We start from the raw sequence: 23,840 nt of genomic DNA on the forward strand, positions 1-23,840 counted from the left end.
CAAATTCTTTGGCCATAATTTTCAAAAGACCAAGCTTACTGTTCCAGCATTCACATTTTGGATATACAGTAGCTGGATTTTCAAAACTGATAATATTCAGTAGCTCTCAGTCAAATTTCTAATAGTTGCTGGATGCATGACTTTTGGAAAGTGAATTCTTTCCCTGTAGAGGAAGACACTTTTCAGCAATTCTCTTGATAAATCTATGAGACCAAAGGGGGTAATTTTATCAAATACACCCTAGATTTCTTTGTGGAATGAACAAAGTCTCCGTAAAAGTTGGGATTTTTATGTGTTTTTCTCCCTAAGAGCTTGTTCTTGGGATGGAGCGGGAGTGGGGTGTTGTGTCTAACTCAAACAGAAACCCCTCAGTTTATTTGCCTGTAATGTTGAAAATCCAGCCACTAAGCCTGGGTCTCCATTAACTATGTTTAGCTTATGCCAGTGCCATATATTATTATTACATGTTATTAGTTTGGTGCCTACATGCTTTGGTCATAGGCCAGGATCCTGTAGGTCAGATGCCATAAAGGCACAGCACAAAATGACAGTCCTTTCCCTACATGCAGCTTTAGTATAAGAAAATATTAAACAACTTCTGTCTTCATGCATGAACAGCACACACAGGTATTGGTTATCACATCCCACCTCATCCAAGCCACAAATAAATATGCTACATAATCTATATGGACAGGTAACACAATTTCTCATTCACATAATTGCAACTGCAAGGCCTGACTATGCTCTGACTGAATTCAAGAGCAGCTTGCATTCCCACTTCTGAACATGCTTTAGGAACCTAAGACTGAAACAAAAGCCCAAGCTATAAAAGGAAGTAACAGTGTACCAGACAAGCCAACCTACAGGGCTAAGAATCAACCAACTTTGCTGTTTGAGCCAGATTCCTCAAGGAAGTCATGCAGAAGGCCTGCACTCCCAGAACTCCTATTTCTACAGGCCAATAAGGGGAAGATCACCCCTTTTCCTCAGGTTTGCAAGGCTGTCACACTCAGGGCAGCATCAGATGTTGTGCTCCTCAATCTAACCCTGTCCTACCCATTGATTCACATTTACTAAATCCAGAGGGGTATATGGAAGAAGAAAATCTATCTCTGCCTGTCTTGTAGGTTGGGGGTGGGTGGATTATCAAAGTCTTAAATCAAGCATTTCATTAAATCAAATGAACTGGGCAATGCTGAGTGAGGCAGTCTGTTTCTGTGTGCTGGAGGCTGCAGAGAAAATCCCAGGACCTGAGGTCATGCTTTGTGGATGCAGGCCTTGGTTTCCTCCGTATGGGAAGCTGTGTGCAGCATCCTGGGGCATTCCAGTCCTTTCCTGGGTTGTCCAGAGCAGGCTGCAGGGTTAATACAAAAAAGTGCCTTTAGTTACAGCTTACATACAGCTTCTCTCCTCCTCAAACAAGGAAGCCTGATCTCAGCTGAGGTCTAGAGATAGTAATGCAATATAAAGAGCACTGAAGTTACGCACGTTTGTTCTTTCCACTTTTCTTCAAAGATGTGTAATGCTTTCTTGTCAGGCTTGTTAGCAGGAAGGTTCAACATACTAAAAAAGCAAAGCAAACAAAAAAGCCTCAACTTCACAAGAAACTGCTTAAAATCCCTGTGAAACCATGCTTAATTAACTGTCTTTTGTCGTGTTGCATAAGTGAATTTTTTTTTATCTCTCTTAGTGGTTTCCACAGTTCTGTGCAAGGGTGCCATCCCAATTTAATGACCTAGAATTATGTCTAATTGCTGTTCTATCCTCCTTTCCCACACCATGTGGGGCACTTTTCTCATGACAACATTGCCTCAGGTTTTTATTTTTTATATTGTCATTTTCACTCATATTCTTTTATGTCCTGGTCTAAGGCCTCTTAAAGTGAATCTATTCCATACCATGGAAAGAGGAAGACTTGGAACATCTTGCAGTGAGAACACAGCTCCCCAAAGGACAGAACTTCCCCAGGCTGATTAGACATCTGCAAAGTAAGTGCCATCCAAATGAGGTGTCTGGACTCCTTCCACTCAGTAAGGGATCAGAGCATTTCCTGGGCACAGGAGGTGTGATTCTGAATGTTTGACATAGGTTAGGTAAATCATGCCCTAAAAATACTTGGGTTTTCCCCCTTTATTGTCTTATAAAGGGTGAGGACAGATAACTGTAACACAAGCACATACCCCACATACACGCTAAGCAGAGGGACATGAACCATATCCCTGATGTCTAAATTGTAGCAGTTCTAGTGTCTGAAGGAAGCTATGGTAAAAGGAAGTATCAGGAGCAGAGGTGGATAGAAAGAAGCAGAAGGTCCTAGCGAAAAGCACACCTAACCTCCCATGTAGCTCAAACATTCCACATCAGGCAGTAGGGAAAAAAAGTTGGTGTGTATGTGAGTGTTAGAGCAACCAAGTTTACCTGCATCTCATTAAGCAGTTCAGGAAACTTTTCAAGGTTCTGAGCTGAAACACTTGCTTTGTGCTTTTTGGTATCAGGAGCATATGGACCATTGATTAAGCGATGTTATTCCAGCATCTGAATATCCAGCAACTCCCATTTTGGCACAAACAAACAAACAAAAAAAGGCAAACTCTTTCGGAAAGCACTCTTTCTATTTTGACAAATTTTAACTGTCACATTCAATTCCTGTGTGAAAAGCGAGAGCTCATGACAATCTGAACCTCTTATTCTTTCGACACCACACACCATAGAACTACATTCCACATGATTCCACTGCTGCTGCATGAGCACCAGCCCAGCCAGATGACTCCATGCCTGCCCGGCTCCTAGAGCTGCTGAATTCACACTTCTCCTGGCCCCACACCCATCTGTGCCTTTCCCCTTGGACGCTGGCACTGCAAAACCAAAAGACTTTTTATATCCCTGGTGCCCCTTCCCCTGGGAGAGAAGTGCTCCCCTCTGCGTGTCCTCTCCCCAAGGGTCTGGTAGCTGGAGGGGAAATGAAAGTGTGGGAAGGTGCACCAAGGCCTCACAGACAGTCCAGAAAATTTTGATTTGTTACCCAGTGTGCAACAAGCCAGTAATTATACACCTGAAAGAGACCTTGATTATTCTCCCTACAGCTCCCTGAAAGTAGGGTGTAGGCAGGTGGGGGTTGGTCTCTTCTTCCAGGTAACCCATGACAGGACAAGAGGACGTGGTCTTTAGATGCACCAGGGGAGGTTTAGCTTGCACGTTAGGAGGAATTTCTTCACAGACAGGGTAATCAGACATTGGAATGGGCTGCCCAGGGAGGTGGTGGAGCCACCGTCCCTGGAGGTGCTTAAGGGAAGACGGGATGCGGCACTTGGTGCCATGGTCTGGTTGACACGGTGGTGCTCGGCCACAGGTTGGACTCGATGGTCTCAGAGCTCTTTTCCAACCTCATTGATTCTGTGATTTCTTTCAGAGTTGCACAAGCCCAGGTGCTCGGCGGTGCCCCACACATCAGGCCCGCCGACTAACCAATTATTTACTGTACACATTTTGGCAAGCAGCGGCACTAAAGCTCCGGCACACTTCATTATCACCTCCATTACCGCCCTCCGCGCCCCGCGGGGCCCCCCCCGCGATGGCGCCCGACACCGGCATGGCGTCACTTCCGGGCCCGCGTGGGGCCGCCCCTGCCGGCCGCGCTCCCCATGGCGGCGGTGGGGGCCGGAGCGGGCGGCGGCGGCGGCGCCTCGGCGGCGCTGGGCGACGGCGGTGCCATCGACTATTCGGTGCACGAGGCGTGGAACGAGGCCACCAACGTGTACCTGCTGGTGGTGCTGGCCAGCCTCGCCCTCCTCGTCTACGCGCGGCGGTGAGAGGAGGCCCTGGCGCGGCGGGGCGGGGCGGGGACTCCCGCGGGGCCCCCACGTGGAGGGGCGACACCTCTCACCGCCGCGCTCCCTCCCCGCAGGAACAAGAGGAGGATTATGCGCATCTTCACCCTGCCCCCGGCCGCCGAGACGCCGCCCGAGCCCAACTTCTACGACAGCATGAAGAAGATCCGCCTGCGGCAGCAGCTGGAGATGTACTCCATCGGTAAGTCAGAGGGAGGAGGGGACTCCCCCGGGCCTGCGGGCTGCTGGGGGCCGTTCCTAAAGCGGTGGCCTCGGGCCTTGTGCAATGGGAACGCCCCCGGTCGTGTGGCACGTTGAGCAGGGGTTCTGCAGCAGCCAGGGCCGCAGGACTGTTGCGTGAGGAAGTACGGAGCGAGGGAGCAGCTGTGCAATTATCTTAAAGCAAATGTCAAAACGAATCCCATGTTACACTTTGAAAGAGCTGGAAAGGCCTGGATGTTGTCAAAACGTGGGAGGATTTGTAAAAGTTGAGAGGACTGTGGAATCATGAGTAATGCAACCACATAAATTGAAAATAAATGAGAACTTTACCAACAAGTGTTGCTGCTCCCGTCTTAATGGTGAAGGTCAGGATGGAGGCAGGAAAGAGCCCCATGCCCCTCATACTCCAGTAGTCCAATTCAGAGAAACACATGACCTTGCTTCACATCTGCCATACATGCATGCCTAGAGGAAATACAGCAAAAAAAACCTTAGTGATCTGAAACCACCTTTTAAATGCAAAGACCCGATGTAGAGATTCTTACACCAGGCCATTGCAGTCTGTAGGAACAAAATTGGATGTTCTTCCTACAGTAGAATGCCTGCTGGCATTTGCTCATGGTGTTGGTATCACTGCACAAGTCTTTGATCTCGCTTTACCTTGCTAGCCAGATTAATTCTGAAGTCAATGTCATTGTTAGCTTGTGGCTTGTATATTGAGATGAGAAATGCGGACATCAGCCTTGTGACTATTGAGTCGTTCAGGTCATCTCTAATAGAACTTCTGAAGCCATAGCCTTTAATTTTATTTATTTTTATTTTAATAAAAGGACCTGAACGGAATTATAGTTCTCTGTCATGGATTTACTGACATTTTGCTATGACTACTGTTCAGCATTTACAAGGCCACATGCTAAAGGTGAAGTTCCACATGGTGACTGAAACTTTCCCTTGTGTGGCTGTGGCTGGAATTATGTTCTCTGACATCAAGTCTGCTTCTTGATTGTTGTCATAGTTATACAAGTATATACAAACATATATGTATACATATATATACATGTATGTAATAAATAATAATAATAATAGTAATAATAATAATATATATAATAAATTGTGTAATTGGTGTTGATTGGTGTTTCTTTTTTTCAGCAAGGAAGTATGAACAGCAGCAGCAGCAGCCACCAAAACAGACTGAAAGCGTACAGCTCTCAGTGGAATGAAGCCCACAGTTCTGTAGGAACTCAGGATGTATATCCAGTGCTGATTTTAAGAGTCAATGTGGAGCTATTTTCAATGCTTTTTAATTGATACATAGCTGAAGGCGAGGGGGAAAGGAAGGGGACTGTCCCTAAAACTGTGTTCTTAGTAGCTTTTCTCTGAGCCCTTGTGAGGTAAAGTGAGTGCCTACTGGAACATTCAGCATGAAAGTCTCCAACACAGGGCAGACCTGCTCAGAGGAACCTGAGGATAGGAAATGCAGTCTTACCAATGTCTGAAATTATTTCTCTCTCTGCTAGCACCTTGGAAATCAGCTCCTACCTTCTCTGGCAACAGCACCCTAGAGAAAGCAAGGCAGTACCTATCTGCCTGGAAACCCTTGCATTCCTGGATCATGAGTTGTTGAATTTGCTGATTACAGTCAATAAGTGTGAATGAAGGCACTGTGGCCTTAGTGCCTGGTGAACAGCTCTGAGAGCCCACAGTGTCGCTGGTGGTAGTGCAAAAAATTCCGCTCTCTGTTTATTTGGGAGTTGTGTATGCAGTACTGTGAACATTTCCTGGAGAAACTTTGAGAATGACACAGTGAACTACACGTCTAGAAGACACTTAAAGCCACTACTATAATGTTAATAGCAAAGGTGGTTAGCTTAATTTAGTCAAATTGCTGTAAAGAATGGGTCTGTCTATAAAAATCTGTATAAGCAGGTCACAGCTTATCCAGAAGAGGCTTCACACTACAGTTACTTTTTCTTTTTAGGTAGATCTCAAAATCAGTTAATTTAAAGGATTCTGCAGAAGTTACTTCTTAATAAAAGGATCTAATCATGAAAACTACTTGAAGACGTATCATGCTGTAATTCCTAAGGTTACACAACTTGAGCTGGCCAAGTGATGAACAACCAGCACAGCACTGGGTGCTGTGTGTCCAGAGGTTTTCACTTACTCTGCGCTGAAATACATTAAGTCTTGGAGCAGTGGTGAGCAGCACTGCGGCTCCATTTGGATATGAAGAAACTGCTTTAAGCACCAAATTTTACTATATTGAAATGATCTGTACTTCAGTGTCTGTAGGGACTGTAAAACGTGAATTGGGCAGAACTGACAGTGGCAGAAAGCTCGGTGGGTTTGCCCCATAGAAAGGCTCCTTCGGGTGAAGGGTGGCCCCTGTGACAGCTTCCTCGCGTGTGACCGCGGAGAACAGCAGGGTCACTCCGCGGGGCCGAGGGCTGGCGGCCACGGGAGCGGGGAGGGCGCGGAGCCCCGGGGCTGCCGGTGCCATGTCCTTCCCACGGTACTGTACCCGTGTGATGACCCGGCTCCGCAACACGTCCCCGTCACTCGGCGGGGTTTACGAGGTGCGGAGATCCACGTCCAGCAGAGCTCCCCGGGCGCGGAGGAAACCCCCGGTCCGCATCCCCCTCCACCCCCCGGAAACGGCGGCGTTTCCCCTCCGCGCGACCTCACTTCCTCCCGCGCTTCCGTCTCCGGGACGCGCCGGCTGCTGCTGCCGCCTCTGCTGCCGCCTCTGCTGCCGCCTCTGCTGCCGCCTCTGCTGCCGCCGCCGCCGCCGCCGCTGCTGCTCGGAGGCCGGAGCGCCCGCCGGGCGGTGAGTGGGGCCACGCCGCCCTCGCCCCGCCGCCCCCCGCGCCCCGTCCGCGCCGAGGGGAGGGGAGGGGGCGCCTCGCCGGGGGCCGGGGCGAGGCGGGAAGGGGCCGCCCGAGGAGAAAGCACGGTCAGGGGCGGGAAGGGGGTGTCCGGGTCCGGCTCCATCCCCGCGGGCGGGCTGCGTGCCGCCGCCGGGCCGGGCGGGCTCTCCGCTCCATCCTTAGCGGGAGCGCTCCCCGCGTGTCCCGAGCCCTGGTTCGCGCCGCGGGCTCCGCAGCGATGTCCCGGCACGGGGGCTCGTGGCTGTCCGCACAGCTGAGCCCTCCCTCCTTCCCACCGGCCCTGCCCACCCGGGCGGGCAGGGAACGGAGCCTTTCCAATGGCGCATCTCTGCCGGCGCCGGTGCCCGCCGCAGCCGCCCGGTGCGGCTCCGCTCGCTTCAGTGGAGCAGCATGGCAGAGTGAACCCGCGCCGTGCCGCTCAGCCAGCACAGCCGTCTTTCGGGCTGCAGATAATAATTTCACCGTTTGCTTCTCAGCTCTGCTGAAAGCACCGTGAAGGGCTTAGAAATCTGGATCAGCGTGCGGCTTCGTTTGTATTCATGGACCCGAGGCAGTGGCACGAGCATCTCACAAAGTTACTTGTCCAGAACAAAAAGCTTGTAAGGAGAAGTACCAAAAGCAAAAGGTTTTCCGGGGTCCGTACCTTTTGCGTGTGCTAGGGTGTTCGAAGAACACTGCTTGAGCCATGAGCAAAGGGCAGCTCGTGGTTTGTTTTCCTGGCAAGTGCAGCGACTGAAGTTCTGTCCCAGTGAAACTATGCCCTGTTCTGCAGCGGGGTTTGTATTTCAGCTGTACAGTACAAGTATGTGTTGGGATGGAAAGTGTAGTCAGCTTTTGAAATTTTACCTCAAATGTCTCTGCTGATTTTTACCTGTTAATTCATGATTCTGCATGTAGGAAAAAATCAGTGCCTAAAAGCAAAGACAGATAGGATAGAGAGACAGTATTTTTTTTTGCATTCGTTTTTAGTAGTCAGGCTTACAGGCATGCATGGGAGCAGATTCTCAAACTCTCATGGAACTTTGTTCGTGCAGAATTTCAGATGTCTCAGATTGGGAAAGTTTATGACCTAACAAAAATTGGGCCAAAGTTATCTTCAGTTGCGTTTATTTTTGAGAATGCTGTACAGGGGGAACTCTATCTAGCTTACCCAATACTGTTTTAAAAGCTATTATGATGTGTAGATTTAGTGGTGCCTGATCACATGAAGCATGTGAGGGAAGGCTTTCTAAGCAGTTAAAACTTTACATCTGTAAGATACTGCAGAAAATCATTAACTAGTTGCTCTTAATTATAACTCCGGTGTTTCTGAGAATCTGACCACTCTGTTGTCTCCATGTGAGCTGCTGAATGTCAGATCTTTGTAAATGCAGTCTTCAGATGGCGTTACAACCATGACTCTATAATCTTATGTGAAAACTATAATCTTCTGTTAAGTGGTGGAAAAGTCATCTCTCTGCTCGTAACCCAAAATGTGGCTGGCTAGGTTTTTTACTCAGCGCCGCACAGAAGATCAAAGGTTTTTGGATAGAGCTATATAAATTCTGTGACAAGGCTCAAGAGGGTCTTAAATATTTAAGCTATGAGTATGTCTGTGTTTAAAGGAGACGTCGTAAATTCTGAGGGCCTTGTAGTGAAAATATCCTCCTCTGTGCCACAAGCATTTTGAGTTTCAGTCCAGTGTTACATGCCCGGATAGTATGAGCTGGTATGTGCCGGCCGAGCCCAGATGAGAACATATCCTGCAGCAGCTGCCATGATGCCTTATAGTCAGCCATAGGAGTTAGGAATCTCAGCAGAGTGATGCTCAAGTGGTCCTAAACTTGCTCTCAAATTTCCTTTCCAAAACTGCCTGATCCACTGAGAGGACCCACAGAGGAAGCCTTTGCTGTACCACTTGTACTGCTGATGCCAGGTGGAAGCATAGAAAATGGGGAGAAGATCCCAGTGCTTTTGTCTGAGGACAGTTTGTAGGGGAAGCTTCTTCAGCACAATGCAAAAGTATTAATTGAGAATATTCTAACCAGTGATGCATCTTTCTGTAATTTATGTTTTGCATATATGATTAAGCAGCATTGGCCAAAAGCCTGGTGACAGCACAGGGCTCTGGAATGTTTCCCTGTTGCCTGGGCAGTTTATTCATGTTAGCTTACTTCCGTGAGCTTAATCGCTCCTTTTAAAGTCCTCCTGAACTCAGGAGTGCTGCTGCTATTGAGCAAGCTGAAATTATACACGCTGCAGGGAGAAAGGTGGGGATGTTGCAATTTCACATCTCTTTCGGAGGAATTGAAAAGATTTTGCCCCAGCCCTAATTTCTGCATTAAAGAGATTGAAAATTGACATTGCGTGCCTTCTTCAACAGGGAAGCAGCACCTTGTTAGAAAACGTGTTATTAAATCCATGATGTCTTTGGCCTGTTATGCCTAAAGAGCACCAGCATTTGGAGGAGGCTTGCTGACAAAGTCGAGTCTTCAGTCATGGTTGCTTATGCTCCAGATCAAAAGTAGTGATCAAAAGGCGTTCCCTTTCCCCTCCAAACACTTTAACTGTGTTTGAGTCATGGTGAGGAACCTGGGTGTTGTTTATTAACGTAGTCACTCAAACAAAAAGGTAGTGCTCGATCTTGTCCTTGAGACAGAGCTGCCACTGAAGAGCAGAAGGTTTCAGTGCCTCTGGCCCTCGAGAATGGAGGTAAGAGCCTTCGCTTTGCAGCCCTGCATCTGTTGTGGCATAAGAGTTAAGGGCTGTGATCCAAGTTTTTGTAGTCTAACAAGCTCCATAGGAAACTGGCATTGCCTGGGTCGATGGGACTCCCTGCTGGCTGAGGGATCCGGAGGATGACCTGAGATACTAACTACTGGCAGAACAGCCCAAAGCCAGCACAAATGTCTCATGAGGAATCTGACATCAGGGAGTGGGAATTGGTACTACTTCTTCCATAACAGAGGGCAAGAAGAGAGGGAAAAAAAAGACACATGTTCTGTTAGGAGCAAAAGGCTCATGATTTTTTTAGGCAGAAAAATCCTGCCTTAATTACTTTTTCCTCAACTCTCTGATAAAAAATGGCTGATAAAACTTCTAAGTGCTCAGTTTTCTCTGTGAAATCTGTGTTTGATTTGAAAAGACTAAGAACCTTTTTAAGAATGAAGGTGCTTTGCCTTATTTTTGCAAGGAATGTCTAAGCTTTGGGTGTTACTTTAATAAAAATAATTCCTGATCTTTTTATGGAATATCTAAACTCTGGGCGTTACTTTAATAAAAATAACTTCAAACTCCAAGATTAACAGAATTGCTAAAAGGAATTAGTTCTCAATAAGAAAAACAATAAACTCACTTTGGAATTTCTGAACCAAGCCCTCGAAGGCAATTTGTGGCAAAACTCCAGGAAAAAAATCTCATTTTTATGAAATAGCTATATATCTTCTTTCTTTCTCAATTATAGCTAGGCACTGCTTTGAAAAGTGTTTCTTTCCTTGCAGATGCCTAGGAATGAGGTGTTTTAAGAGAATTTTGTTTAATTTTAATCTAGCAGTAAAATGAATTAATCTTGAAAAAAGGCTGTTCAAATTTGGGGTTTACTAAAACTGTAGTCTGAGAAAATACTTTACATTTGCATATCTGAAGGAGAACTTAGATCCTGAGTCTGCAAAGGACTAGTCCCCTTCAGTTTCTGCCAGGCTGTCAGACTTACTGGAACTGATTTTGGACATCCATGATGTATAAAATGCACACGTGGATCTACAGCTTGCTCCTGAGAAATACCATGGTTTTGATAGGATAATAGCAACATTTGTCTTTTTCTTAATAGAGTAGAACAGGTATTTTGAAAAGACTCAGCCAACAGGAGGGCTGTATTACTTTCCAGAATATCCTCTGGATCATCTTGGAAACATGGTTTGTAATATGCTCTTGACTGACAGCATAGGGTGTGAGGTGTAAATTCCTGAGCTGGAAAGATGTATGTGGGTTGTGCAATGGGAGACTCCATGTGATGTCGTTATTTATGGCGCTTCTCTCAGATGTCTTTCTGGGACTCAAACAGCTGCTGTGAACTTTACCCAGCACCGAGTACTAGGTATGCTTGAACAACTATTTTGCTGTTGCTTGGATCATGGTGATAAGCAGTACAGAGCCAGGTTCTGTGACACTGGCTGAAAGAACAGAGCAGAACTTTTACTGATTGATGCAAACCTTGCAGGGGGGAAAAAAGTAAAAATATCATCTTCCATAGCTTTGGTTGTTGGACATCAGGGAGTGATAGTCAAAGGCAACCCGTTTTGTTACACTGTAATATGGAAGGAAGGGTGGGCTGACAGAAGAGGAAGACTTGCTTTTTCTTTTCAGGGGAAGGTTGGAAGGATAGAGACAGAGGTGCAGTTTTTTCATTCTTACCTCTTTTCTTCATGACTGTGTTGTTAAATGGCAGCAACCATTGTTTGCAGGAATTTTTCCTTGCTTTAGTAAAGAGCAGTGGGTTGTCATGTGTTTTGATATGTGGCAGTGCTGTTGTTAAACAGATCCAAATCTACAGTCAGATAAGGCTCAGAATAATTGATGTTTTTAGCTCAGCTAAATAACTGAGTTCACATGATCTGTAAGTGGCCAGTGGGTTTTTTTCTTAGGCAAAGTATGTACTGCTTGTATTGTACATTTATTTAAAGCTAATTTTATCACAACAGATTGAGAATTCTAGCAACCAAAAATACCTTAGTTGAGTCTGTTAAAAAAGTTTCTGTACCCGAAGTCTGTTTCTGTGTGTGACAAACAGAAAATATCACTTCTTTTTGACTTCACAGTCAGTAATGACCCCAAAGTGGTGAAAGCATTGCACTCTGTGCCTCTGAGATTACTTTTGCCACTGCTGATGGGAGAATTGTTCTGTATCATTACTGTCTTCCCTTTCAACCTCAGCACATTCTGAAATGCCAAAGGCAAACCACTCGATGGCTGATCAGAGGTCCTGGTGATGCTGGTGTGGCAGTGCTCTGAACCTTGTGGCTTGGACCACTCTTTGAGCATTGCCTAAGAGCGTTGTACAAGTTACCCAGCTCAGTATGTTGTCTTTTCACATGTGAGACAGAAGAACAGGAAAGCATTTATGACCTCCTAGAAAGAAAGTGTCAAGATCCTTGCTCTGAAACAGAGTTTCTAAGATTGCTATAACTATTAACAAGCATGGAGAGGTCCTTGAGAAATATGCTGAAGGACAATTTTACTGCCATTATGAGACCTGTCACTTTATTGACTAATCAGTCTCTGATACTCAAATAGAGAAAAATGTTGCATGTGTTTGGATTATTTTAATGAGGTAGCTGTTGACAAAGTGGTGCCTGTTACCAGTTCTGTTAGTGCTATTTTGATCATTAAAGAACACCATTTGTTTCTGGACCATAAGCTGGAACAGGCTTTATCTCTCAACCTCTTGCTTGCCTGAAGGTTGTTCCAAAGAGGGATGAAATGGTGTAATTTTCATTCTGGTTGAGGCAAAGAAGTATTCTCTTGCCATAACTCACCAGTTCCAAACCCATAATAACAACATTTGTGGTAAAACAGTGATGACTGTGTGGTATTTCTCACAGATGCTGTAGCAACTCTGGCATCTCCTTGGGGGGCCATCTTCCCATGAGATACCAGCCTTTCTCTCTTTCTCTCCTGAAGACTTATAGACTAAGAACAAAGTTTTAACTTCAAAGGCTTGGAGAAGAAAATGCAGCCCACGTAATGACTGAAAGCAGTACTGTGTTTTGGGGAGACAAGAGGATCCAGAACTTCAAGTGTGTTTTAAGAGTCTCCCTTTCTTGTCTGCTGCTTGTGTATATAACTTTTTTTTTTCCCCACCAAACTTTTATTGAATGAAGGTGTGGCTTTATACCTCGATGCATGTTGCACATCTTGTATGAGCAGAAACAGCAGAGAGCACTGGAGCTTTAATAAGTACTTGGCATAATAATGATGAATATGTCATGAGCTCATCCATAAGGAACAAAAGTAGCAACACAGCCTAAAGTTATTGCACAGGGGAACCTGCACCCCACAAGAACATCAGCCAAGAGCAGAATGGGATTGGCGTTGCATGGTTGGACCCTGTTCTTTATTCAGGCATGGAGATGAGAGGGCAGTTCTTTGCTCAGAGAGGTTCCTGTGCAGCCCTTAAAAAGCCCAGCATAGTTATGCTTGTTGTCTGTTCTAAGTAAATTTATCAGAATCTTGAAGGGGGGATTTGAAGGGCACAACATAGAGCAAAACATCTTACTTATAAGGGTGGCAGCCCTGGAGTGGAAAACATCATAAAAGTGAGCTTGCAAGATCTAGAAAGGGTAGGGCCTGCTGAAATCGTGGTGGAACTGCCAAGTTTCCTGCAGATCCCAGAAACGTAGCTTAAAGAAATGTTGCTAGATACCTGATAGGAGTTGCTCAGTTGTTGCCTTAAAGATCCTCAGATTATGCTCCTGCTCTGTCATAGGGCGTAGTGTGGCATGGAAATTTAGAGTGCAAGGCAGGCTGGAGCTCTTGGAAGGGGAACAGAGGTGGTTAGGGGCTATGCCAGTTCCCATAGTGCAAGAACAAAGGGATATTTAAATGACATTGAAAATCAGTACATTTGAAATTAGGCATAAATACACGGCACGATATTACCGAGGGCAGAAGTTTAGTCGGATTCCAAGCAGACTTGGGCATTTATATATATATAACAACAATGTCCAGAGTTGCAGTAAATAGGATTAAAAATAAATTAAGCGCATAAACCTTCATGCTAATTGATGAGGTCAGGAAGGAATTTCCCTTTTGGGTGAATTACATCATTGTTCACTACCTGAGCTGTTCCACCTTCTGAAGCATCTGGTCCTGATCACAGGAGGCAAGATTTTCAAACAAATGGACCAGCAATCTGACTTGTTGTGGCAATGCTTAGCTTACGCTGCCTGGGTAGGATCTTGTTGAAAGGGTTTGAGAAGCACATATTTTTTTTAGGGTTTTCTGAGGCCACCTGAGCTGCAGTGTATGTCTGCTTTTCCAGATTCTCATTGGTGAAACAGGAGAGCTGTTGTCCAAGTGCCTTTAATGAATCCTGGGAATTGCCTGCTGACATGTCAGCAGCAGCCCACACAGATGGAAGATGTGATGGGCTCATAAGGCATTGCTGTATTGCTCCATAGGTTCAAAGGTAGCTCTGTGAGCACTTGAACTAGTGAAGATAAGACTTCCCTGCAGCTTTCTTGGTTTTGGTGGCACTGTGGTACCTTACACATCTTTCCTTCTTTCTCTCTTTCCATTACACAGCAGTACTGTTAGCATCCCTGATTCTCCCAGCAGCACAGTGCCTGAGCAGCTTCTCACTTCCTTGTAGTTCTTGGGTATACTTAATCAAAACATGCTGTTGCCCTGATGTTTGTGAACCAGATGTGTTGCTCAGGGGGCTGCCTTGGTTACTTATTTTGCAAGTCTGCTGTAGGAATTGAGCACCTGTGAAATCTCCATGCTTCTGCATGAGATTAGGTTGAAATTGGCCTTGTGGTTTACGTTCTGTGCATGGGACAATCGGCGTGGTTATATAACCATTGTTTCCTTGGGAAACAAGGAACAATTTCAGTCTTGCAAGCAAGTTGCTGTAGAATATTTTTTCTCTCAAATCAGTTAGGTGCATGAAGAGTTACACCACATAATTGAGGCATGTGTGCTTTTAAAACATGCACTGTTTAATCTCTTAAGATTTTCCCCAGGGTATAAGGGGAAGGCTTCCTTGCCAAAATACTGTAATTGAGTTAACATTCTGGGAGGTTTCTGTGTTTTGTTACCGAGCTACAAAGCTTCAGAACTTCTGTTACTGAGCTTCTGCTGGTGTTGGAAGGAAGCAAGATCAAAGTTAGAAGTACCAGCCTGCCAGTAAATTGTCTCTTCAAAAGAAAACTGAAAATTCCTCGGTTGTTTCAGGTGGCAGCCAGCATCAGATCTTTTTGACAATTATTAATCTTTTCCTGCAGTTCTCTTTCTGCATGCAACAGTGAGCGGCCTGGATGTCTTATGGTCTATATGGTGCATATCCTGACTGTAGACGTCTGAATAATGAGTGAGGATGTCAATAATAGATTGAATTACTTGTCCTTAGTTACTTTCTGCTGCGCAGAGAGAATATGGAGTTATGATGACTACAAAACAGTAAAATCATAGTTTCTGTTTCTTGTATACAGTGATCATAATGATAAAAGATTAAGAGTCACTGTGGTATAAAATAATTGGATGGTATATGGACACGTTTTGAATGTCCTGACAGGTGGACATTTGTGGCTGCCTCAGCTTTAGTGCTTTTTAAAGCTTGTAAACTCTTGAAATCTGTGATAATTACCTTTCCTGAGTAGGCAGTAGCATGTCTCAGTAGCAGGCATGATCACTGAGGCTCAAGCTTTCAGGATTGTTTGCCTTCTAAGCACTTTTGAAGGTAAGGACTTAATCAAGAGTTCAGAATTGAGGGAATATGTATTTTTCTTTGACCTGTAATCCCAGCACAACAAATACATTTCTCTCCAGTTATTTAAAAGTTGTTGTTTCTGTAATACCCAGAGCACTCTCAGAGGGTTTCTTGCTTTGACTGTCTAAGGCTTAGTTATTTTCTTGACTGTGATGTGCAAGAACCAAAGCTAAGACTTTGCTCTGGTGGGACTCTGTCCCTACAGCTGTCCCTCATTTCTGCTGTAAGAAAGCCAAAATGACTCCCTGTTTCACAGGGAGTTGGTGAAGGACTACTCTGTCTTTCTGATTCATGCGTATGGACCATGCTGCTGTCAAGTGTTTCTGCAGAAGAAGGAATGATTTTAGATGGGATATGGAATTCTGAGAAGTTTAGGTGGTAACTGATAAGATGTAGGGTCTGCTCTGCTTCTGGTACAAAGTGGTTTTGATGCTAATGTTTATTTAAAGATGGCCTTAACCCTAAAAGGGAGAGATAAAATTGCTTTCATGCTTCTGTTTCACTGAGAGCTGGCTGGCAGAATGGTTTTGGTGCCTGCTTATCTACCCCGAAGGCTTCATGGCTGGGGAGGCTGCAGAAATAATTCTTCAGTACCCCCTCATTCAGCATTCAGGCAAAATTGTGAGGCAGGCAAATGGTTTAGGCCGCATCTTTGGACACAAGATGGCTGTGTCTCCATTTTGCAGATGAGTCATCCCTTTGCTGTTTTGTTGTTAGACTCTAAACTGTGCTGCTGTTGGCTTTGGGCCAGCTTGGTCCCAGGTTTTGGATGGCAGAAACAGAGAGGTGTGTGCCCTCCACCCCAGTGCCAGATTTTATGACAGGTTGAAAATACCTTAGGCCTTTGTCACCTTGTAGTTAAGCTGCTGTAATGCAGAGAAAGCTTTGTCTTCTTTTGTACCTGAGAAGTGTTTAAACACACAAACTGTGTGCTGTGGAAGTTGTGTAGATTAGGGAGCAATGGGAAAAGTAGAGGAGAGGCTTACTTACATCTTTGTTTTTCAGCTCACTTGTGGGCTAGAGCTCTACTTGGACAAATGAGTTCTGGGTAAAGATAACTGGCATTGTTTGCAGTAGCGGGTAAGTCAGCAGATGGGTCAGCAGTTTCTTTTAGTTGAGCTGGCTGCCGCAGACTAGTTCTGCAAGCTTGGCACCCGATAATATTTTCCACAGTATGTAAGGCTAGCTGGTACAGGATTTCTCCTGCTCATTGTGTCAGGATCAGAGGTGCAGATTGGGAGATTCCATTGGTTACCCCATTTTTGGCACGCGATGTTTTGCCAAACTAGGTTTGTAAGCTTTGCACTTGTGAAAGGAACTCTGATTTCCTAAAAGGAACTTGAATGAAAGTTGGGATTTTATTAAAGACACAGAGGCATATTATTATTCATCTTTCATTGCTTCATCCCTGTGATGTTTCCTGTTTTGCTTCTTGAGATACAGGTGTCATGATGAGGAGCTTCTCAGAAACAGAAGTGGATGATGAGTGGAGATGAAGAAATCATACATTTAAGAAGTTGGCTCAAGTTTCCGTTACAGGCATGGAAAGTTTCTGAGACCAAGCCATGAGAGAAGAACATGAGTAAAGAAGAGGGAGATGTAGACCCAGACTTTCTAGAAGGGATTGCAGGATTTGAGAGGACGCTGCACAAACGTCACGTAGTTTTCTTGCTTATTCATTTACCTGCACCCCTGAACTGTAATACTTTGTTTGCATGTCTGTTTGGAAGTTGAAAAATCCCCTCACATCTGTGTCTTTAATATAATCATGGCTTCAAGCTTGTTTTAGGAAGAGCAGAACATCGCTGTAGTTTTTATTTGTGGATGAGATAGCTGCTGCTTTGTACTTGAAATCAATTTGGTTTTTTTTTTGTTGAAACATACATTGAATACGGAGAAGCTCACACCATTACAAAATAGGAAGCTAGGGGTTTTGCTTATATTTAATAAACAGCCTTTGAATAGAAAGTATGACAGGTACATAGGTAAAAGAAAAAAAATAGAGCTAGCCCTCTAATTTGAGTAACCTTATAATGTATTGTTCTTATGGTGTCCTTAGACAGACGTCAGAATCAAATATTAATCAATTTTATCTTTTTTATCTGACTGCTGGTCAGAAAAATGTTCTAGATGGATAAGATTTCTTGTCAGGGCTGTGGAGTTATAAGTGCAGATTACTTACTATTGAGTTAGGAGAGAGCTTTTTGGAGAGGTAGCTTTTTTAACATCTTGGCTGTCCCGTGAAGTATCTCCAAGGAAATACTAGCCATGCAGTCCAACAACTTAATGATGCTGTGAACAGACCTAATTGTAGTAAGTCTCTGATACAAATTTATTAAGACTTTGACGTGTATGTATTTAAAATTTAAAAAGTAAATATATTTTCCTATATTGAAATGTGTTGCTGGTAGAGGCAGGCAAAGAGCATCTTTATTTTTCTTATGAACTCCTATCTGGTGTCTTATCCTTAATAAAAGGCTATGGTTATTTTTGTATACTGACTGAATATTTGGCCTTTAAGAGTATATAATTAGATGGGAGAGTAAAAGCAGTTGTTAAAGGACTGTTTTTCTAATGAAAATAGTTTGAAATCATATAATTTTAGTTTCTTCCGAATAGATGTGATTAGTGTGTGTTGGAAATAGTTTTACAGTGGATATAAAGAGAACAGTTGAGAGACAGTGGCTGAGAATGTGTCTAGCTATTTTTGTAGCTAACAGTTATATTTTTTCAGTCTCTTTACTTAGATATTTACTTAGATATTTCCATATAATCGAACTGCTAAATGGGATACAAAAACTATTTGCACTTTATAATATTTACATTTTAAAATAGGTTTTATTGTACTAATTGATAAGTAAATTGCAATGACTGTGAGAAAAGCCTAGCTTATTTTATTACTTTGATAGAAATCTGAATATGGGATAGTATTGTCTGTATCATATAAGAATGTTTTCATGGATTTTTAGCTGCTGAAACTGAAATCAATAAACTTTAGCTACTGTTGTTGACTGGAACAAGTAAATCTGCACATTTGTTTTCTTCGTGTTACCTGTACCTCTGTGTTCACCTAGAGTTTCTCCCAGCATTACTCCTCTCGTGGTGTTTGCCCATGAGGGACACAGTGTGGGTTTCTGCATGCTCTTGTGGAAGACTTTCTTGATGGAGAGCTGTGCATCCGAGTTTGTGCAATTACTCTGTTTTCTGAATAAACCTTAGAGAATCTCAGTCAAAATAGAATCCCAGGATGAGAATAGCCGGTGGATCAGTTTGTAATTTTTTTCAAATTTTAAATAGATCTTTTAGTAATTGATGACAGTTTTAAAGTAGATAGAGAATGGTCTTCTGCACCCCTGAATTTCACATTAGATTTGTGCACCAGCATATCCCAGATTGAAAGTACATCAGTTAACAATATGGTCCAGGTTCTGGATTACTTTAGAGAATGTAAAATACTTTTTGCTTGATCGAGAAATTTTTAAAACTATAAAGGATTATTTTTCTTTTGAAACCATAGTGCTTTGGATTTGAAATAAACAAACTTGTAATATAGCCCAAATTTATTGTGATCTATTTAGTTACTTGTATTAATTTAAGTGATTAAGATATCTTCATGTCTGCTGAAGTTTTAAAGAAAAAATCAAATTGTGAAAGACATCTGGTTAAAGGGTTGGAGACAGTGTTGATTGAAATATTAAGCCCATTTTGAGAGTAATGTATTCCACTGTTTCAGAGTAAATGTTCTCCTCACATAATTTTATTCATTTCATTTAATTAAACATCTGCTTAATTCAAAGCGGAGAAACTGATTGATAGTTAAAGAAATGGCATAGTTAATTTTCCTCTTTTTAATTTATGTGTAGAAGAGATGGAAATGATTTGTATGACTTCTGAAAATCTTGGTGACAAGAAACAACCATTTTAAAATTAATTTTAGATTCCTTGGTTACTTCCTTAAGGGAAAAAATATTTTATATTCTTTTTGCCTGAGTATTCAGTGTTCTTTATTTATATGATTATCTACTTGCTCATTTGTTTTATCGATAACAGTGAGTAAATTTTCCTTATCAGTATGACAGAGGTAGACTGTGGTCCCTTCTGGGTCTTGCAAGAAATGTGCTCTGCATGTTCTTCCATATTTTAGAGGACTCTTGACATGGTGTGGTTGTCATGCATGGCTGCCATAATTTTTTTTTGGGGGCGGGGGGTTATTTTCTCCTTTTCTGCTTGATTTTTTCAGCTAATTCCGGAATTTGGACCCTTCCTTGGAGTGGTGTGGCTCTTCTCACAGTGCCTGTGTGGAGTGGAGAGGTCTGTGTCAGTGCTGTGCCATTCCCCTTGTTGGGTTGGTCATTTTCTGTGAGGGAAGTGCATAGGCTAGAGAAGTCTCACCTTGAGCCATGGTGGGCATAGCAGGATCCTGGCATGACTAGTTCTGATTCTCACACCAGAAGGCAGGGAAGAGGGGAGGGTTCCTTATGGAATCCCTTTTGCTATTCCTGCCCCTCTCAGCAGCATCCATTCTATCTTTTCTCCTCTGGGCAGCTGTCGGGCTGCTGTAACGCATCACTGTCCTCGTCGTGCCTCTGTTGGGAGCACCTTTTCCTGAGGATGAGGCACAGTAGCCACTGGCCCTGTTTGCTGGTGCCACGTACTCAAATGTATTCTGCTGCCTAATAACTTGCTCTTCCCTACAGCCTCTGTCAAGCAGGGAAATCCTAGTTGTTCAAGCTCTTTCTGAAGATGAATACACTTGTCAGTCCATGTGTCCCATTATCTTGCCTGAACCTGTAGGAAGACTCATTGTGCTCCACCTGGACATTGGCACTGGACCACTGGGTTTGCTCCCTGGCTCTCCATGAGAGATAAAGCCTAACTTTTCTCTACCTGCTTCACATGACCACACATCCTTAGTAAGTCCTCTTGGAGGTGTTTGCTAAGCCAGGAACCCAGCTGTGGGACACTCTTTGGCATGTTGCATTGACAGTGGTATAATCCCTAGCCTACATGACAAATCTGTTGGCCACTTCTTTGCTTCAGTAGCACTGTCAACCTACGGTGAAGCAACCAGGACGTTAATGCTGCCTGGTGGGTGGAACTCAAGGTATTTGCTTCGCCATCATTCTCCTCATGTCTCTATCAGCAAAGGCTACAGGACACAGATGTGGACTATTATGTGGACTCAGAAGAACAGAGATCAGCAGCTTTTGGACTTTGAGGGGGAAACAGGCCTATTAATTGGCAGAAGCCATGCTTTGCATGGTCACCAGCCTCCTGGTGTAATATTTGGCTCCTATTCCTGTGAAATGAAGCCAAGGTCACCGCTTTCATTGCTGTTTCCCCCTTTATATCTCTATTGCTGCAATGCTCATAGGGAAAAAAAAGCAGCAAAATTTCCATTGCCACAGTGTATTGGTGTCATCTACTTCCATTTACCCCCATAACTCTGGCTGACACCTCTGTGGGTGTCGTCCCTCCTCTGGTTATACCCCTGGTCCTTCCCTTCTTTTGACATTCAGCTAGCTCATTTCAGCAGTGCTTGGTCTGTCCTGTGGGCCACACCGATTTTGGAGGTTGTCGGTGAGAGCCAGCCAGTGTGGTTTGGCATGTTGATAGCTACTCACTCACTCCAGCTCTGTTGGACAGGGGGTTGCTGGACTCAAGGGAGCTCCAGCCATCTCTTCTGGCTCAAACAGAAGGCTCCACAGTGGTTGTTCTCTGAAACCCAAACTGAAATGGAAATGGCAGGCAATCTGGGGCTGGACGTGTCAGGTTTCCTTTATATGAAAAATTTGCATTGTTGACTTTTGGCAACCACACTCTGGCTTCTCACCAAGGGCATCTTTGCATAAGCCTCTGAATTTTCAAAATGCATATTTTTGGATTGCCACAGGAGTGTTTCATGGGCAGTTTTTGTGTTCTGTGTAAAGTCAGTACAGGTCTGTTAGGATGTCAGGTTAGCTCCTTGAGTTGTCAGCAGTAGCCAAGGCTTTTATAATACTGTGCCCATGCTGATTGGGTTTTTTTGGATATGGGTCTGGGGAGGGGAAGATTAAGCTCAGAGTGGCTCAGAACACTAGTCCGCCCTTTTCCTTGGTCTTACTAGGGGCATAAGCACACTCAGTCTCCAGTCAATCGACTGCAGTCACAGGCAATCCAAGTCCAGTTCCCAGCAGTAACTGGGGCAGTGCTTGAATCAGCGCTGGCCAAAGCCTTGCTCCTTCAGAATTGTGTTGCTGCCTTTGAACTTCTCCTGGCTTGACATGGGCTTGTGCTGTGGCAGAGCTTGGAGTCAGCATGGCTCTCCCAGGCCACACAGCACCCAGAGCCTGTGTCATCCTCTGCGCCAGCCTTGGCCTCCAGCAATTCCACTTGTGGGTTCCTCCCTTTCATTTCCCAGGGCTCGCTCACTCCATAGACAAGTGTGATCTCAAGCAGAGTCACATGCTGTAACATGGCAGCTCTCCATGCGTGCCTGTGCAAGCACAGCTAATTCACCTCGACCACTGGGAGTGGAAGTCCCCCAACTGGGGTGGGATGTCCTCTTTGAGAACCCGCAGGAAAAAAAAAAGTTTGGATGACAGGGTGACAGAGTTCAGAGCCATCAAGAAAGCCCATCCAAGGGGTTTGATTCCTTAGAGCAGAGGAGTTGCTCCATCCCTGAATACTAAATGACTTCTTAATTTTTATGTCTACCACATTAAACTTCCCAGAGGGTCGCTGAGATGGTTTTTCTTGCAGTGAAACACAGACGTATCTCTTTTGGAGATTATCCTGATAGACAACAGAATGTTTTGGAGCTTGCTATCCAATATGCAAAAGCAGATGTGCTTTTATTGGCTTTTTTTTTTAACTTGAACTGTGTTTGCAGCTCTCTGCAGAGCAGATGCTCAGAGTTTTGTTGGTATTCATTGGGTGTAATAGAATTACCAGAGCACCAAGAAGAGATGCTGTGTTTGGTAGAGCAGTGTTAAATCTGTTAGTCTCAAGGACCTCAGGGCTGATTTCCAGGTAATGGTTGGCATGTGGTGTCCTGCTTCAAGGCCCCCATTGTGGAGATGGTCATGGGTGCCTTCAATACCAGAAAGAAGAGGTTATTACAGGAGCTAGATTTCTTTGAGATACTATGGGCAGCCATTTGCCACCCATTTTCATTCCTCCTCATTAATTTTATTTTATTTGTTTATAGATTGAGGGGAAATAAGGGTTCCCAGGCAGGGTCGGGGTCCCCAGTTCCAGGTGCTTATGGCTCCCAATTTTAGAGTACCAGCAGGTATGTGAGAGCCCAGAAGCTCCTGTGGCTGGTCAGTAACCTTATTTAAGTTGGCACAGTGTAACTGGAACAACATCCTGCAGCTTTTGGATGTTTTTATTGTATTTCTGTTCCTGACTAAATGCATTTTACTGGTATTCAGGTTCCAATTCTTACAGGTTTTTATGTTAGAAAATTATACTCATCCCCCATTATTTTCTACTCAAAATGTATGTGTTTTAAAATATGAATAATCACTTACATACGCAGCCTTCCAACCTGAATGGCAAAAAAGGCCAGTTACATTCGATATAGAAGTTACACTAAGTTGCAAAATTAACTTTGTTATAGTGGTCACTGGGAAATGAGAATCTGGGCATCTTTCAGAAAATAGCTGATGCAGAAATAGAAAACAAAGGGGGATTAAAATTAAATATTTAAATTGGCTTGTCCTATTATATTATTTAAGCCTGGATATGAATCTGCCTAGCATGAGTTTGTTGAATCAAACAAGGATCTATCAATTGTGGATTTACCAGAATAAATTACAATTAAAACCAAATTATGATATCTGATAGAGATTGTAATTTATCATTTCTACAAATATTTGATTTGATGGGAACCAAACTGATGCTGCCATTTCCAAAAACCAATCCTCGCAATTTATTCTGTGGTCTTATAAATTTTCCTTTGCTTGCTTCTTTAGTGGGGTCCCAAATTACAACTCTTTTTAATGGTCAACCTATCTTGGCTTGAATTTTCCCATGCCTGAAGTCCACAATGCTGATTTAGCAGAACAAAAACTTTGAAGATATTTCCTTTTCTCTGTGCTGTTTATTATATCCTTTGCTTTGCGTGTAGACCAAGCTCTGAAGCTTAGGTCAACAAGAAACCACCGTTGTGGCCAGGCTGGCTCGTGGGAAGCAGGGCTCAAATGGTTCCAGTTTGTAGCTCTCCTGGGCCTGAGATGATTCCCACAGGTCAGGCTGGCAGCTTCTGGGGTTTGAAATTGAAGTCAATACCTCTCCAAGGACATGTCCCCTCGACAGTGTTTTTACCTGCATCTGCACACTGGTGGTGGTTACTCTAGGCTTGGGGATTGGTCCTTTAAGGAGAACTAGGATGGATTTAATGCTTACTTGGACCCTTCGGGTTGGAGGCAGACATCAGCTATAAACAGAACA

General features: G+C 44.0%; 2 protein-coding genes and 1 long non-coding RNA gene across 8 annotated transcripts in view; 2 read left to right on the plus strand and 1 right to left on the minus strand.

Annotated features, from left to right (window-relative positions):
* Positions 1–1,205: 1,205 nt before the first annotated feature.
* Positions 1,206–4,791, minus strand: LOC109146300. 2 transcript variants are annotated; one of them, XR_002048232.3, is made up of 4 exons: positions 4,380–4,791; positions 1,899–1,981; positions 1,489–1,563; positions 1,206–1,354 (listed from the first exon to the last, which is right to left on the minus strand). It is a non-coding gene; the product is annotated as an uncharacterized LOC109146300 (long non-coding RNA). The 2 variants fall into 2 exon arrangements; XR_002048231.3 differs by lacking the exon at positions 1,899–1,981.
* Positions 3,619–18,421, plus strand: SMIM19 (small integral membrane protein 19). Of its 2 annotated transcripts, none has more exons than XM_010411743.2 (3): positions 3,619–3,805; positions 3,905–4,029; positions 5,199–6,110. In XM_010411743.2, exons 1-3 carry the CDS (start codon positions 3,642–3,644, stop codon positions 5,267–5,269), a joined length of 360 nt encoding a protein of 119 aa, XP_010410045.1. In that variant the 5' UTR covers positions 3,619–3,641; the 3' UTR covers positions 5,270–6,110. The 2 variants fall into 2 exon arrangements, with proteins under 2 accessions (XP_010410045.1, XP_039406265.1); XM_039550331.1 differs by lacking the exon at positions 5,199–6,110 and adding an exon at positions 16,848–18,421 and having other exon boundaries at positions 3,632–3,805.
* SLC20A2 (solute carrier family 20 member 2) overlaps positions 6,781–23,840 on the plus strand; it is a 57,359-nt gene continuing 40,299 nt past the window's right edge. For 2 of the 4 annotated variants that reach the window (XM_010411737.3, XM_019293332.2), the window contains exon 1: positions 9,372–9,628. The gene's annotated coding sequence lies outside the window, so the exon portion shown is untranslated. Of the gene's footprint in view, positions 6,877–9,371; positions 9,629–23,840 lie in introns of those variants that run through there. The other 2 variants (XM_039550330.1, XM_039550329.1) reach the window with 2 other exon arrangements.

The sequence above is a fragment of the Corvus cornix genome, chromosome 4 (genome assembly GCF_000738735.6).
Source record: "Corvus cornix cornix isolate S_Up_H32 chromosome 4, ASM73873v5, whole genome shotgun sequence".
NCBI classification, from domain to species: domain Eukaryota; kingdom Metazoa; phylum Chordata; class Aves; order Passeriformes; family Corvidae; genus Corvus; species Corvus cornix.

Bases quoted from the DNA above. Each gene is read 5' to 3' on its own strand.
- SMIM19 (XM_010411743.2), top strand. From the start codon at position 3,642: ATGGCGGCGGTGGGGGCCGGAGCGGGCGGCGGCGGCGGCGCCTCGGCG. The intron at 3,806-3,904 runs GTGAGAGGAGGC...CCCTCCCCGCAG, and splicing joins CTCCTCGTCTACGCGCGGCG to GAACAAGAGGAGGATTATGC. The intron at 4,030-5,198 runs GTAAGTCAGAGG...TCTTTTTTTCAG, and splicing joins GCTGGAGATGTACTCCATCG to CAAGGAAGTATGAACAGCAG.